This window comes from Planococcus citri, chromosome 3, assembly GCF_950023065.1.
Source record: "Planococcus citri chromosome 3, ihPlaCitr1.1, whole genome shotgun sequence".
Classification (NCBI taxonomy): Eukaryota; Metazoa; Arthropoda; class Insecta; order Hemiptera; family Pseudococcidae; genus Planococcus; species Planococcus citri.
This window is the reverse complement of record NC_088679.1, coordinates 10,429,011-10,445,053: the sequence shown is the minus strand read 5'-3', so window position 1 is coordinate 10,445,053 and position 16,043 is coordinate 10,429,011. Positions and strand designations below refer to the sequence as shown.

At 32.3% G+C, this 16,043-nt stretch overlaps 1 protein-coding gene across 2 annotated transcripts; it reads left to right on the top strand.

Moving 5' to 3' along the window:
- Positions 1-970: 970 nt before the first annotated feature.
- Positions 971-10,425, top strand: LOC135840220 (uncharacterized). 2 transcript variants are annotated; one of them, XM_065356635.1, is made up of 3 exons: positions 971-1,519; positions 3,463-3,593; positions 8,993-10,425. In XM_065356635.1, exon 3 carries the CDS (start codon positions 8,994-8,996, stop codon positions 9,693-9,695), a length of 702 nt encoding a protein of 233 aa, XP_065212707.1. In that variant the 5' UTR covers positions 971-1,519; positions 3,463-3,593; position 8,993; the 3' UTR covers positions 9,696-10,425. The 2 variants fall into 2 exon arrangements, with proteins under 2 accessions (XP_065212707.1, XP_065212706.1); XM_065356634.1 differs by lacking the exon at positions 3,463-3,593 and having other exon boundaries at positions 978-1,519.
- The last annotated feature ends 5,618 nt before the right edge of the window (positions 10,426-16,043 follow it).

Here is a 16,043-nt window from a genome sequence, read left to right as displayed (position 1 = left end):
AGTACATCGAATGACCGTAAATTATCCCCTTGTACTTTCGAAAGGTTATACAGATACCCTACTCGACTCGTGTACAACGTATTAATAGGTACATTTCAATTCCAGGGTTTTTGATCTTTTGCGCGTTCAATAGATTAAAAATGTGGCAGAAGAGTGGTCAAACTCGAAGACGACGATGCAGGATTTCATTTATCATTACGAAATTCGCAAACGTGATGTAAGATATGGTTGCAGGTTAATTTGATATTTGTGTGTGGCAGGTCGAGGTCATTAACGAACCAGAGTGGCGTATTTTTTTTTTTTCGCGAACCAGTTCATCGGCTCCTCGATATACATAGTAAATGATTCATATAGGTATTCGTATAATATAATATGGTGGAAATTTATGGAATTATCTTACGATGAGTACTTTGACGATGATGATGGGTGCTGATGAGACTATGGATGAGATGAGAAGATGCTCAGCTACATCGCAGTATACAATATGCATATGTGGAGATGAAATTTCGTGTACGAAATAAATCAAAAGCTCGATAATGATCAGGTTCGCATGAATATACGAAGATGATCCGAACGATGCAGATGGAAATAATTGCACGTTGTGTAAGATTTCGGGCGAGGTGCGTTTTTAGAAATTGAATAATAATTGACGAAAATACAGCTCGAGTTGGGTTTTTCGGCGTAGGCGGCCTGATGCGGAGCTTTGATTCGGTCTCAGTCTCGATCTCGGAAAATAAGGAAGGAAGACGAGAGTTAGTCGACGACGGTTAATTTTCCCATTTCCAGTTCCAGCTCCAGACACGCGTACAAGCACAAGCGAAGGCGATGGTGGCAGCACCGGCCAACTTTCAATGGTCTGCACTCTGTGCTCTGTGCACTCTGCACTCGACTCGGGGCGCCCACCATATTTACATTTTGCAACAACAACTACAACTACAACATAACAACAGCTGCATCTCTACTTCTCCAGTACGAGTACGGTGCTTTCGACTTGGTTCACTTCGCCTTCGCCTTGTGGATCGCTGCTCCTTACCCGTATAGTAATCTCCTCACACTACTTACCGACGACGCTGCGCCTTCCCTCGCTACTCTGCTGTCTCATGCATGATTCTATGAATCACGCATTCTTCTTCCTTTTCTCTCTTCTGGCTTATTTGGTGTATAGTGTGTATGGTGTGTAGTATTTTTTTTTTCACCATTCGATATTTGACTCCGATATAGCGTATATGATACGTATATTTTTATTTTCGCCACTAACCGGCCTCCTCTCCTGCGTTGCGGACCGGAGCTTGTACCTTGAATCTTGAATCGAATCGAACAATCTTGTCAGTTCTGATTCCGAATCCCGGGTGACCAAAGTGTTTAATTTGGTGAAAATTGTGTCGTGCGATTTTAATTTTTCGACTCGTACTCATTATAAATTGTAAAGAGTTTTTCGCGAGATTTTTTTTTTGAAAATATCGGTGGAAATTTAGCATGGAGTTTTGCTGTTTTTACTTCGAGTGTTGATATCGATCAGGTAAGTCGACTTTGTATTATATTGTTTTTTTGTGTGTTTGGAGGGTGTAAAATGGGGCGTTTTTTCGGTGTTTTTTTATATATTTAAAACCGGAGTAATTATTGATTATTGGTGCGGATTTAGCGAGTCAGAGTGAAATTCGTAATTTTTTGCAGCAACGTTGGAGCGAGATATTTTTTTCGATTTTTATTTCGATTTTTTATTATTTTTTTTGAAAAAATTGGGGATATTTTTTTATTTTTTTTTCACAATTTAAGATTTGGTGTATTCATTTTTCATCGTTCGATGTTAAGATTGATGCAGTTTTTCCATCAAATACCTTCTGAGTTCATTTTTTTGTCAGATTCCTTAAATTGATTCGTCTTGGCAAAGGAAAAATAACCACTTTCCAAATTTTAAACCAAAGTAGAACTCACCGAGATTTTTTTTCAGAACGAGAAGGTCGTGGTGACGAAAAAAGTCCAAATTTGAAATTAAAAAAAAAATACTTCATCAAATACGATGGTGGGTTTTGCTCGAAAAAGGCCAGAAAAAACATCTTACTTGATTGTTTCAAACAGCAACAAAAATTCAATTTTTAGATTTTTCAAATCAAATTTTTATCCACCAAATCCTTTTATTATGGTCTCGAAAGTGATTCTACCCCTCTTCCCCCTCTCAAAAAACACCCCTCTGTTCTCGACCTTGATGATTACGATTTATTTGGACGATTTAACGATCGGGAGATTAATTTTGGTGGGAGAGAGATTTCTTGTAATTTTTTTGTAACATCATTTTGACATAAATTTTCAATAATTCTCAGTTTCAGTTTTGGTTTTTTTTCCTTTCAATTTCAGCTCCGTTATTTTTTAAACTAAAAAAAAAAAATGAGAATATAGTTTCTTTAAATGAGATGTTTGTATCCAGGAAAGTATATTCTGGAAAAGAAAGGCCTGCAGATTTCATGAGTTCTCAAAAGCTGAATTTTTGTGTTTTCTAATCGTCATACAAAGAAAGAGTTTTGTGCCCTAATACTGATGTGAGCTATACTTTTTTGACCATAACTTTGGCACGAGTATTATTTCTGAGTGGAAACGAACTTTTTTAGAAGATAAAATTCAAATTTTAAACTTAAAAACCGAATGAAGTAAAGAAAAAACTGAAAAAATAATCAAAAATCGAAAACATTTCAGTATGAAAAACACTGCAAAAAAGTGACCTTTGTAATGCTTGGACTATTTTTTTAACCATAACTTCGGCATGAGTATTATTTCTCAGTCGAAATAAACCTTCTTAGAAGAGAAAATTCAAATTTCAAGTCGAAAAATCAAATTAAATAAAGAAAAAAACCTAAAACCTCATTAAAATTCAAGAACATTTCTCTATGAAAAATACCACGAAAAAACATATTTTTTCAATCTTTGAAAATATACTTTTAAAAAATTAAACTTCAAGTTTACCTTTTTTTTGTGTGTATGAGGGAGCGAAGACAGAGGGGGCCATAATTTACTAAAAAATTATGAGGATGTCGAGACATCAATTTTTGTTGAAATTTGGTCGAAACTTTGCTCTAATATTCGCACATAGTCGATTAACCATTTTGGAATAGAAAACATTCTTGTAATTCAAAATGGTTCACATTGATTTAAAATCAATAAATAAAATTGAATATGTGTTCCCCGAATTGATTGATATCCCCCCCCCGCCTCTTCTATCGAAAAGCTTTCAAATTTCATTGAACTGTTAGAAACTTTTGCCCAAGACACAGCCTAAAAATTTGATGAAATTTGAAATGTTTTTCAGAGAAGGAAGAGGGGATTCGACTATTTGCAATTCTGCAATACCTTAGAAGTGATTTTATTAAACATTAAGTGGAGAGAATTTTATTTTATAATTCATTATTTTCTAAAAATCATATCGTAGTGTCAGACACATTTCTGAAAACTTCTTTTTCATTCGTTTAGAATAATGAAAAAAAAAAGAATAAAAAAATGAAAGAAGTTTCGAAGCAGGACAGTGCAGGACATTGTTGAATAATGATTAAGATGGTGAGAGCAAGATCAAGCAAAACATGTGGGATGGGAAGGTGAAAGGGGTACTTATTTTTGAAAATTAGTATTGAATTCTCTCAACTAGTCAACTCGATTAAAAGATAGGATAAAGGAGGATAAAACTGAAATGACGTGACGTATGTTTCCATTTCTTTGACGTCATGGAAAAACTACTCGTATGTATTTGTATTTTTTCTGTATTGATTTTCACGTTACAGATTCTTAAAAAAAGCTATAAAAACAAAATTTTTAATTCGGGAATATATGTGTATTACGAATTATTTCAGTTTGGTACATAAATAATTTCATTATTTTGAATTATTGTAAAAATAATGACTGTATTTTGAAATTTCAATGTTGAAGTTCGGTTTTTGTAAATCTCTTTTCTGCTATGCATTTTTTTTTCAAGTTTTCTGATCAACGAATAGGTAATATGTAAATACGATGTTTGTTTTTATTAAAATTGAAAATGTTGATACACGTGTGAATATCTCTTTATGGGGATTGGATGTTTTGATATTAATTTGGGGAGGGGAGGAGAGGGGGAGTAGAGTACCTATCTGCACCTGGGACGGTCATCGTTTAAATTTATAGAGTAAATGTAGGTATCTCTTGTTTTGAAAAGTCTTATATTTTTCATATCTGAATTTCTAACGAATAATGAATTATTCATGGATGAAATCACTGGTTTGTTCGGTGTTTTTGTATTTTTTACACGAATTTCATCTCATCTTTAATTCGAAATAATTAATTCGAAAGAATGCAGACAGAAGATTGACATGGCATGATGTGTCGATCCTCGATATGCATAGGTAAAGGTTGCAAAAGGGGGGAGGGGCGAAGAAAACATTTTTAAACGCATTTTAAATTATCTATCAACAATTTAGGCTTGGGATGTTTTGATATTTTTAAAGGTTATGTAACTAACAGCCACGCCAGCGATATACACTCGTTGGTAATAGTTTTACAATTTTAATCAATTGAATGAGTATCTAATAGTTGATAATTTATTCAAAATTTCTTTCTTTTCCTCATCATTTATGATACCCTGAATTTACCAATTACGAGTTTTTTTTCTGTTTTTTTGATTTTGCATCGTCATGTTCGTTAATGTGAAAAATTTGTAGGAAATCGAGGTACGAGGTAGATTGATTTTTTTTTTTGAAGATGGAATATTTCAATAATAGCGGTGTCGATTAAATGTATTCCAGCTTTTTTTTTTTTGAATGAAGATACGGGGGAGTATGAGGGTAGGATACATGATGGCAAGATTGGCATCAAAATTTTGGGTGGAGGTGAAAAAAACATAAAAACGTGGAAAAACTTCAGCTAATGAATTACATTTTTCAAATTCTAGTCATTTTTTGATAATTCAAACTTTAATTTGAGAAGTCTAAAATTGGATGTACCAAAACCAAATTTCAGGTTTCTATGTTTCCTGAAAATTCGAAATTCAGAAGTTTAAATTTTGCTTCGTATTTGGATTTAGGAAAAATGTTCAAAATTTAAAAGCCTTAAGTAAAAGAACTGTTTTTATATTTGAGTTTTCAATTTTTTGCAGTAGTACCTATATTTTTTTCAAACAAAATGGTCGAGTTGAATAATTAGATCCTTTATATTTCAAGTCAACCCCTCCTCCCCCCTTTACGCTTCGAAGAGCCTCCAGCGAGTTTTCAATTTTTTTCAGAAATTTCAAAGTGCTTAGTAATGTCGATATAATTGAACTTCGGGCACCTATAACTTTGGTTGGTGCTTTTTGGGCATTCTCTCGGTGATTTTAAGTGATAACTGTGAAATTCTAGGAGCGTTGGTTTGAAAGCAAATTTTCGACCAATTTGTAAATTCGAGGAAAATTGTAAAAAAATCGCAGGTAGGTTATTCTACAGTCTGCTGTGAGTTTTAAATTTTCTCCGTGAAATTTTAAAATTGCACTGTAAGGGCAAAAAATGAACTTCGGCACGTACAACATTAATTGGTTCTTATTGCCCACCCTCTGGGCTGCTTTTTAGATCATTATTGCAGAATTCTTCAAGTGCCTAAAATTGTTTTTGATCAGTTTGTAAATTTTAGGAAAAATGAAAAAAAAAACGCAATTCAAAAATTCATTGTTCTAATCTCGCTTTTTTCCAAAACTTGAAAAAAGTCTCGCCTTTCGTCAAATTTGCCAAAGAGTTTTGTTTCTTGCTAAAAATTACTAAAAATTGTCTTCTGTTTGGTAAAGAATTCCCGAAAAATTACAAATTTTTTCCAAAAAACTGTCCTAAAGTTTTTTAGGTTGCAAAAAGTTGTAAGAAGAATCACTTTTTTGCCGATAACTGCCAAAAAATTCATTTTTCCGCCAAAAATTAAGGACAAATTCTCGTTTTTTACGCTGAAAAGTCTCGAAATTGTGAAAAATTTTCATTTTCTTCCATGAATTTCCAATGTTTTACGTTTTTGCTAAAAAGTTTCACTATTTGGCAAAACTTTCTAAAAATCCTTGGCTTTTTGTTAAAAATTCATAGTCTCGTGTTCCGCCAAAAATAGCAAAAAGTCTCGCCATTCATCACAATTGCCATAAATTCAAGTTTTTTACATGAAATTTTCAAACTTTTTTTCTCGTTTTCTTGCAAAAAAAAAATCCGAAAAGTTCAACTTTTCTTCCAAAAATTTTCAAAAAATCTCGCTTTTTTGCCAAAAAGTAGTGAAATAGTTTCACTTTTTTGACAAAAATTGTGAAAATGTAGATATCAATTTCGTCTATACCTTGTCAAAAAGTCCTGATTTTTACTAAAATTGCCAAAATCTCGATTGAATTTTTTTCTCACATTTTAATTGGAACGTTTTGTTTTATAATTCAAAAACCTTTTAAAAATATTTTGAAGCCTCGAGAGGAATTTAGAATTTTTGGAGAAAAGAGAAAACTTGTTGGGGGGCTTCAAAATGGTCTGATTGCGATTGTTTTTGAGTAGGATGGTCATTCAGAGCCAGGACCCAGCCAACGATATCTGAAAGAGAATAGCGTTCGTGGTATGAAGCTTTTAAAAACGTGATTTTTCACTTTTTCTGGAATTTACTTGCAAATTGTTCGAAAATTCATTTTTGATCAGACAGTCTTGGAATTTCGCGATAATCAACTGAAACGGTCTACAGCATGTCTGATAAGCACCAACTAAAGTTAATAGGATCTGAGATTCATTATTTTTGCCTCTTCCAGAACACGTCGAAATTTCTGGAAAAAATTGAAAATTAATTAAAGATGCCAGAATGACCTGAAACTGTTCGATAGTTTTCGATATTGCGGAGGAAGAGGGAGGTCGAAATTGAACTTCAGCATCTGAAATTGTTTCCATCTAACTTGATTTCGTTCAAATCGAAAGAAGATTCCCTCGTAACAAAAAAGTCACTGTTCAGAATTTGAAAAAAAAATCCGATTACATTTTTACGAGCGGAATGTTAGGTAAATGTGAACTACCATCAAATCCCCCTCCCTCCTTCAAATCAGGTGGCGTATTCAGTTTTCTGTATGATTTGATTTTTGAGCTGTTTTTGATTATTATGTGGTCATCTGGTCAACTCCACAATTGAAAATATTCGATATTTTTTAGTTCTTCAATTTAAATTTTGATCATCATCAAGTTCCAAAAGCTCAAAGCTTCCAGGTTTATCGAGCGACAAATTTTTTTCAACATTTTTCAAAACTCATTACCTACGACTGAACCGATTTCGATGAAACTTGAAATCTTACAAAGCCTCCGCCATTCCCGAATCGTTTATTAACAAGTGGATCTGTTTCAAGTTTACGCGTACATTGATTTATTTATCGGTGAATTGTTCGTGAGAGTATTGATTCATTTAAGGGAATCATTCATGAACGAATTAGAACCATTCGCGAACGAATTGATCAATTCTTCAATTTATAAATAAATTCGTTCGCGAATGATTCACCAAAAATAATTATTTAATTCCTTGTCTTTGTGAATGACTCACCAAAAATTGAGTAAATGAATCGATTCGTTCGCGAACGAGTCACTTATACGAATCAATTCGTTCGCGAATGATTCACTAAAAAATTCAATTCGTTCGCGAATGATTCACTAAAAAGTTCAATTCGTTCGCAAATGATTCACAAAAAAGTTCAATTCGTTCGCGAATGATTCACAAAAAATTCAATTCATTCGCGAATGATTCACTAAAAAGTTCAATTTGTTCGCGAATGATTCACTAAAAAATTCAATTCGTTCGCGAATGATTCACAAAAAAAATTCAATTCGTTCGCGAATGATTCACAAAAAAAATTCAATTCGTTCGCGAATGATTCACTCATTCACCTAGAAATCAGTCAATTTGTTCGTGTTCAATTGCCAATCGGTTGCGAATGATTCGATTCGATTTGATTCATTCCGCTTGAAAACAGATCAATTTCTATACAATAGATTCACAAAAACAAAAACCGAATCAGTCGTAAATTAATTGATCCATTTGCAAATGATTCATCAAGAAATCAATCAATTTATTTAATCACCAATCGTTCGTAAATGATTCGATTCGATTCGATTGTAAACAGATCAATTGAGAGGCTTCATGGAAAAGGGGCCTTAGTCGATTTTTTAAACGTTTTTCTACTAGCAAACATTTTCCGATTAGGTTTTTTTTCATGAAAGAACACTTTATTCACTGAATAAGGTGAAATTAATTGTTTTTTTTTTAGATTTTATTATGTACATTCAAAATTGTAAAAAAAAAAAAGTGATTAAGGCCCCTTTTCCATGGAACCCCTCAATTGCCTTATACAAATGTTTTAAAAAAGTGAATAAATTCGTTCGTACATTTTTTCCACTCATTTTTTACAACTACATAGGAATAGTTAGAGTTCGTTTAAGAAACCATTTTTTACTCAAGAAGCACCTAAATATACATTCTTATTAGCGTTATTTAACATCCAAAACATCTCGAAAGTTCAATACCATCGCTACAACTTCGGTCTGATACCGTGACTGGCGATCTAAGAGATACATCAATTAAGTAATTACGCAAACCGAATCGAAAAGCAAAAAAAAAAAAAAACGTCTTCGAACTCATTACACGTGTAATAATTTACGCCGGTTTTACTTGGAAACAAGTAGTACCTACCTACCACCAGTATATAATATGGTGGTATGTTACATGCATTCGTTGTACGACGTACGTATTATGTCTATGTACGTACGTATACCTATAAAATAATGATATAATAAAAACATGTAAAGAAGCTAGAAAAAAAAAAAGCCGTTAGTGTAACAATGTACTCCGCGGCACAGTTTCTCATTAGCATATTCTCGCTAAATCCGCGTTAATGCTCCGGTATACCTACCTAACTCGTAGGTTGTACCTAAACAGTTTCATACATAGCATAGAAAACCATGTCCGAGAATCACCATATATTTATTGTTTTTTTTTTTCTTCTTCTACGTTTTGGTTACAGAATGAATCGTCTACTACAACCTGTGCTAATCGTATCATTAGCGGTTCTAATCGTACAGACGATCGAAGCAGCTTCCAGACCGTACTCGGGATCTGATCCAGGCAACGATATCATCGATCATCGATCCGCTAATTCCAAGTCGAACTGGCAGCCTAATTATCTACGTATCCTGAAACAAGAGCCGGCTCCTCCGAATAATGCCAGATCACCGTTGTCTAAAGGTGTGAAAAAATCCAACCGTGTGCGTAAAAATAGCCCGCCTAATAAACACGTGCTGGCCAAACTGGGCGTCAAAAAGGTTAACCGGCCGGGTGCCGATTACTACAACGATAACAGCGAATCGAACGTAGTCGTCGTGAAATTACCTCCGAATCCGAACTACTATATTAATTTGCAACCTTGCGACGAAAATAGCAAATTATGCCCGGTAAACAAAGGCGCCAAAAATTTACCTTTTAATTTCGCCATCAACGGTAAACCGAGTAAAATATATCATTATAATTTACCCATGCTCGATAAAGCCCAAAGGGTACGAAGCAGCAGTAAAGTACTGTCGCATAAAAGGCAGACGAAAAACAACGTAAGCGTTTATCAACCCGCCTTACCTAATGCTATTTCGGTAAACAGCTATTTCAAAGGTAATGGCAAATTCCAAAGTATGTACGTTATGTCCAAGAAGAAAAAAAGGAAGCTTCAGTCGTAGTCTGACATCACTTTTTAACGCCTAATTATCTCGATGTAAATTTTTACGATGTACAGTTGTCAATTATTACCTTACCTACAAAATACGTAAGTATCGTTCAAACTGATGTATTGTTGTCAGCATCTTCTTCTTAGCTGATGTCGTCTTGAAAAACGGTTACGAAGACGTGTTTTTTTGTGTGAAATTACTCCACGTATATGTGTTAAGGATTTTTTTTTATTTATATATTTTTTTCTCGCGTCCTATGTCGTGTTTATTTTTGTATTATAGAGGTTTTTTTTCTACGTTCCCCTATTTTTTTTTTTTTTTTTAAATAATTTTATTATTTTATAAATTTACGTGTATATTTATTTGTTAACGTTATTCGAGTTGATTTATAGCCCTATTGACACTTTGGTGACAATTTAATCAAATTTTTTTCTCGTATTTGACCAATCAAAACTATAAAGTAGCAAATTGTGACGAATTGTCAGTAGGTTTTTATTTGAAAATTTTCTCATTTTAGTCAATTATACGCGAAAAAGAGACTGAGTTTACTTTCAAATTTGACAATTACGTAGTATATTTTTTATGTATTAGAAATATTAGGTAGGTAATGCGAAAGAATATATTTTTTACGAAATTTTTTTTTGTAAGACTATAATGTTTATTTATTGATCGTTATTAGTGATTTAGATATTTTTTTAAATTATTATTTTTTTGTATTTTGTAATAAATTTGTGCCATGTCATCGTTCATTTTTTATTTTTCTAACGTATGTAGGTGTGTGAATGGAGATGTGCGATGGGTTGTCTACTCGTCTGGGTTTAGGAAAAGTTCTATGTAATCGAATAAAATGAAAGATGAGTAAATTTGAGAAAAATTGTGTTGTTGTTATCGAAACGATTAATCGAATTAATTAACGTCTATTTTTTTTTAAATTAATTATTATAGATTATTGGAAATAATCAAGTGGATTTTTATCATTCCACACGAATCTTGCGCATGATCACCCTAATCAGTAAAAATGTGAATTTAATTCAAGTGTTTCTTATTTGTAATTTACATTTTTTTTTTTACTGTTTCGAGAAATTTGCAAACAAGTAGGTAGGTATTTAAACATACGAATGTATGAAAAGTGAAGAGTGAAATACTGGGAATTAAATTTAGAACGTGAACCGATGAACGAGTAATACGAAAATGTATGGGAATTATTTTGGCAGATAATACGAATACGTAATGAGCCATTACTAATTTACTATACTCACTATAAGACGCTTATTGTAATGAGGAAATGCCGGTTGAATAAATTGTCACAAAATGACGCATTTTATTGCTCTTCGAACAACTGGAAAAACATCCGGGTGTTTGATGTAGCTTGTAATAATTTTTAATTTTATTATTTTATGCAGTTTGAAATGGTGATGTTTCAATTCGTATCCATTCAGATGCGTGGTTCACGAATTCGGGGGGTTTGAAAGATGAAATGACGGGTGTGGGGGGAGGGGTGAGAAGATCAAATGTCACGACGTCACGAGTGAGAGATGAGTTGAGAAACTGAAATAAATCTGTGCGTAACAGCGATGATAGATGTTTGTGGAGAAGGAGAGGAGGGGGAGAAAAAGGGCATGGGAGAACTCGAGGCAAGTCATGCATGCGAATTTGAAAATTAAAAGGGGGAATATTTCTGAGATTTTATTTCGTTGAAATCGTGAAAACGTGATTTTGACGTTTTTTTTTTTCAAAGAGTAGATCTCAGAATTTGACCCAAAAAAGCTCAATTTTGAAAGTTACTGGTAAAATTAAATGAAAAATTATCGAGCTCTTGCTAGTGTGTTTCAAATGTAAATTCTTCAATTTATTTGAAAAAATATGCATAAACGCCTTGTTTAGGGGTTCCTAAAGTGGGGGGCTCTAAAAGAAGGATTCAAAATTACGAATTTAGGGGGAGCTTAATTGCACTTTTTCATCTAGATAATCGAATATATACCTCGAAACATTACGTTTGGCGCAAATCGCAGGTTTCTAGCTTTCCAGGGATTCCCAAAATATCGAAATTACAAAAAATTGGAAAATTGGATTTTTGAGTACCAGCGCAAAATTTTATTGAGCTCAAAATTCGGTGGGATGGAGGTCTTTTCTTAGATACTAATAAACTGTAAAAAGCTTTTTCTGGGGGATTCAAAGGGGTAAGTTCAAAATGGTGGTTCCAAAATTTTCCGAAAATCCCCCCCCCCATTTCTGCCCCCGAGGGTCGAAAATGGGGAAATCACCTCGCATAACGTTTATCGGGTTCAAACAGATATCTTACGCTAAAAATGTTTTTGAAAATAATACTCAGTGGTTCCAAAAACTATTTTTTTATTTACAACTTTGGGAACCCCTGGAGCCCAAAAAATGGTCATTTTGGGTTAACTAACCGCGGATTTGTATGTGGGACATTTATTACAACATTTTAAGAGTGGTCTAGTCGATAACTGGCCTGGGGCCAAAAAGTGGCCTTATCGGGACTCCTCGACCTTTCTTTAAATTACCAGAAAAATCAGCAAAATAGGCAATAAAATTCAATTTGAAACAAAATTGAAAAAATATCATCAAAATAGCATAAGAATTTAAAAATCCAACAAAAACTTGAAATCAAGTAGGTAGGTACCTAGTTGATGAAATATTTCCAAAATTTTATAAAATACCTATCTATTGAAAAAATGTACGAAATGACAACATTTTTTGTAATTAAATTAAATAATCAGCGAAAATGGCAAAATTCAAGCCAGATTGAAACAAAACTGAAAAAAGATGATTAAAATAGCATTAAAGATTGCGAAACTTGGATAAAAAGTAGAGAAAACTGGCCATGAGTTCATCAATAATCTGATGAAATTAACGAGAAATCATTGGAAGTGGTGAGAGCGTTTATGAAATATTCCCAAACTTTATAAAATATTGGAAAATTGCACGAAATTTAGTCAAATTTATTTATAATTATAAAATAATCAGCAAAAATAGCAAAATTTAATCCAGATTCAAACAAAGCTGAAAAAAGATCATTAAAATATCATTAAAGAATTCGAAACTTGGATAAAAAGTAGAGAAAACTGGCCAAGTTCATCAATAATCTGATGAAATTAACAAGAAATCATTGGAAGTGGTGAGAACGCTTGTGAAATATTCCTAAACTTTTTAAAATACTTATTGGAAATAATTGCACGAAATTTGATCAATTTTTTTTTTTTTTTTTCAATTTCAAAATGATGTGGAAAAATGGCTAAATTCAACGCAAAGTGAAACAGAATTGAAAAAAATATCATAAAAATAAAAAATAACATTTTTTTTTAAAGTAAAAATTAGCTGTAAAAAGGTGGAGAAATCAACCAAAATTTAAGAAAAATTCAATAGAATCAACGATTGGATATTATTAGAATTAATAAAAAAGTTGATGAAATATTTCTAAAATTTTACAAACAAAAATTAATCCACATTGAAACAGAATTGAAAAATAACACAAAAATAATAGAATTTTAACAAAATAGCCAAGACGCTCAAAAAACTGGCCAAATATTCAAGGATAGAATCAACAAAATTTGGATGTACTTAATAAAAAAAGTTGTCGAAATAATTTCTCAAATTTTGTAAAATAATTGAAAAATTGAACGAAATGTTGTCAAAATGCCTTAAAATTTCTAAACAATGAGGGAAAAAAATGGAAAAATTCAATCCAATTTAAAACGGAATTGAAAAAATACAAATTGAAAAAAAAGACATACCTCGACCAAAATTCAATGCATTAGATCAAAAAAAAAAAAAAAAAAAAACTACAGTCCAAATTGAAACAGAATTTGAAAAAATTTCAGATAAATTGCACGAAAGAATGAAAAATTGCAGAATTCATTGCTATTGAAACAAAACTGATGAAACTCCATGTAAAAAATCTTCTAAAAAGACAAAAATGAGCTAAAAAGTTGAAAAAATATTCTAAAACTAAATAAAAATTTAATGGAATTATCAAGTAATAATTGAAATCGGTGGAAACATTGTCAACAATTACCTATTAAGATATCAGCAAAAATTACAAATTTTATTTTAAAAATTGGTATAAGTAGGATTTTTTAAAAATTAAAAATTGCTCCAAATGCACAAAACATTAGTTTAATTTGGTTATATTATAATGTATTATCTTTGCCTTCTCCATTCCCTATCAAAAATTATTTTTTTTTTTAAATCTACTCAACTGTATGTATTAATAAAATGCAAATATAAACTAAGTAATTTGTGGGGAAAAACTGGCAAGAGAATAATATTTCTGTAATATTGATTTGATAATTTTAGTGATTTTGAATTTGTTGTCTTAATGGACCACTGAATTGAAATTTCAAATTATTCCAGCTGGCAAATAACTGATTACGTCATGGTGGTATTTTGGTTTTTCAAAAACTGAAATCAGCTCAAAAAATTTATGAAAAGGCTCTTTTGTTTTAGAGGAAAACATTTGTGAAAAAATTTATCTCTTTTTGGTTAGATTTTGTGTCAAAATATGTAGGTTTCTCACTAAAATTACTGTAGCTAAATTCTCAAAAATTCGGTTTACTTCTGCTAATTTCTACACTTTTGTCATCATTATTGCATTTTTTTTTTTTTTTTGTAAAATTTTTCTCTATTACATTACACTTTTTTCTCAGCTGCTTCCGAATTTAATGCTTTCAATTTTTGGATTAGGCTGTTGACATTTTTTTAAAAATCCACTTTATGGTTTTGTAAGTTCTGGTAAAAGTGTGAAAAAAATAAGAGAAAAGTGAAAAATCGACGATCGAAATTTCATCCAACTTTTAGGTTTTTTCAATTTAAAATTTTGCTACTTACTTATCGTAACTTTTTGAGACACCCTGATTTACAGAAAAAAAATATATATGCCTAATTAAAATCTAAACAGACAATGTTTTGGAAGGAGAGTTGAATTCGGTAATTTTTATTTTACATTTTACATTTTATCGTAATGAAGAATAAAAGGATGAAAGGGTGTATTAGAAAGGGAATCCCTGCCCTTTTTTCTTGTCACGAAGTTTACTCTACACCAGAATATTATTTCAAACGAACAAAACGCACATTCTTCCTTGACACATCGTCAACTCGAAAATAACCCCAATCTACGAGTACGTTCACTGCACATTCCAATTACAACTTCCTGTTCAAGAAACCAGTTGACAAGTCACACGAACACTTATCCAAACATCACGATGGCGATAATTTGAACCACATTTCATTATCTTTGATTCGGTAGCCGGTGCGACGCGACGCGACATATCCACTGAACAAAAATTTCGTTAGTCATACTAAAATGCCAATCATTTGTAAACCCATTTCCGAAATGATCTAATTACAAAATGTCGGATACGTATTACTGTACTTGTTCATATTACTCGTATTTTGATCGAGTTCGAGATAAATGGTGCCGACGTCCGACAATATCATTATTCGTCGCATCGTTTCATTTTCATAATTCATACCTAGCAATTTTCTCGTTATCTCGTCTCGTACTTGATAAAAATTCCAAAAATTAGTCGCTATTTTAAAATTTACTACGTTATATTTACGAGGAATATATAAATTACATAAACGGTAAACTAACAATGGTAAACTTAACGAAAGAAAAAAAAAAGTCTCAAAAATATGTTCTCGTATCTCGAAATCTCACGATTCCTAGCGTAGGTATTAACAGTTTTACATTCTGTTAGGATAAATAAATAAATAAAATACTCGTAGGAAAATTAGGATTCCGGGCAAAAAAAAAATGCAAAAAACAAGAAATGGCATTGTTAATGTAACCGGTTCGGTTATATTCGGTGATGTTCGGGTAAAGTTGGGAGCTTATCTGTAAGTTTACTCTTTCGGCTGTTCGGCCGTTTTGTACAGTAATATTGTATGTATCGTATGTAAATACAGTCCACTTTTTTTTCGATGAGTTTTATTTCGAATATTTTCGTTTCGTATTTAATTGAGTCGATAAACATTATGGTCCTTCGGGCCGGATCGTCATAAAGATCTGGTCGAATTTAAATTATGAATTTCGTGAGAAAAGTTCGTTTTTCGATAGTTTCGTTTGTTTTGTCGTAAAAATTCGTTAATTTGTTGTTCGTGATGGGTGCCGGAGATGCCGCCAAGAAAGCTGAAGCTTTGGCGCAAAAACGAGCCGAAGAAAAAGATAAATTGGAACAATCAAAAAGGTCGTTCGTTCGCTACTGTGAAAAAGAACGGGCTACCATATCGGATTTAATTGAAAAAACACCATCATTGACTATAGCTACCGCATTGGAGGCTCATTTGGAATCCTGGAATAGTGCCTTGAACGAAATCGCGAGTCTTGATGCTCAATTG

What these genes read in the sequence shown, in the direction of transcription:
- LOC135840220 (XM_065356635.1), top strand. Translation starts at nt 8,994, where the DNA reads ATGAATCGTCTACTACAACCTGTGCTAATCGTATCATTAGCGGTTCTA.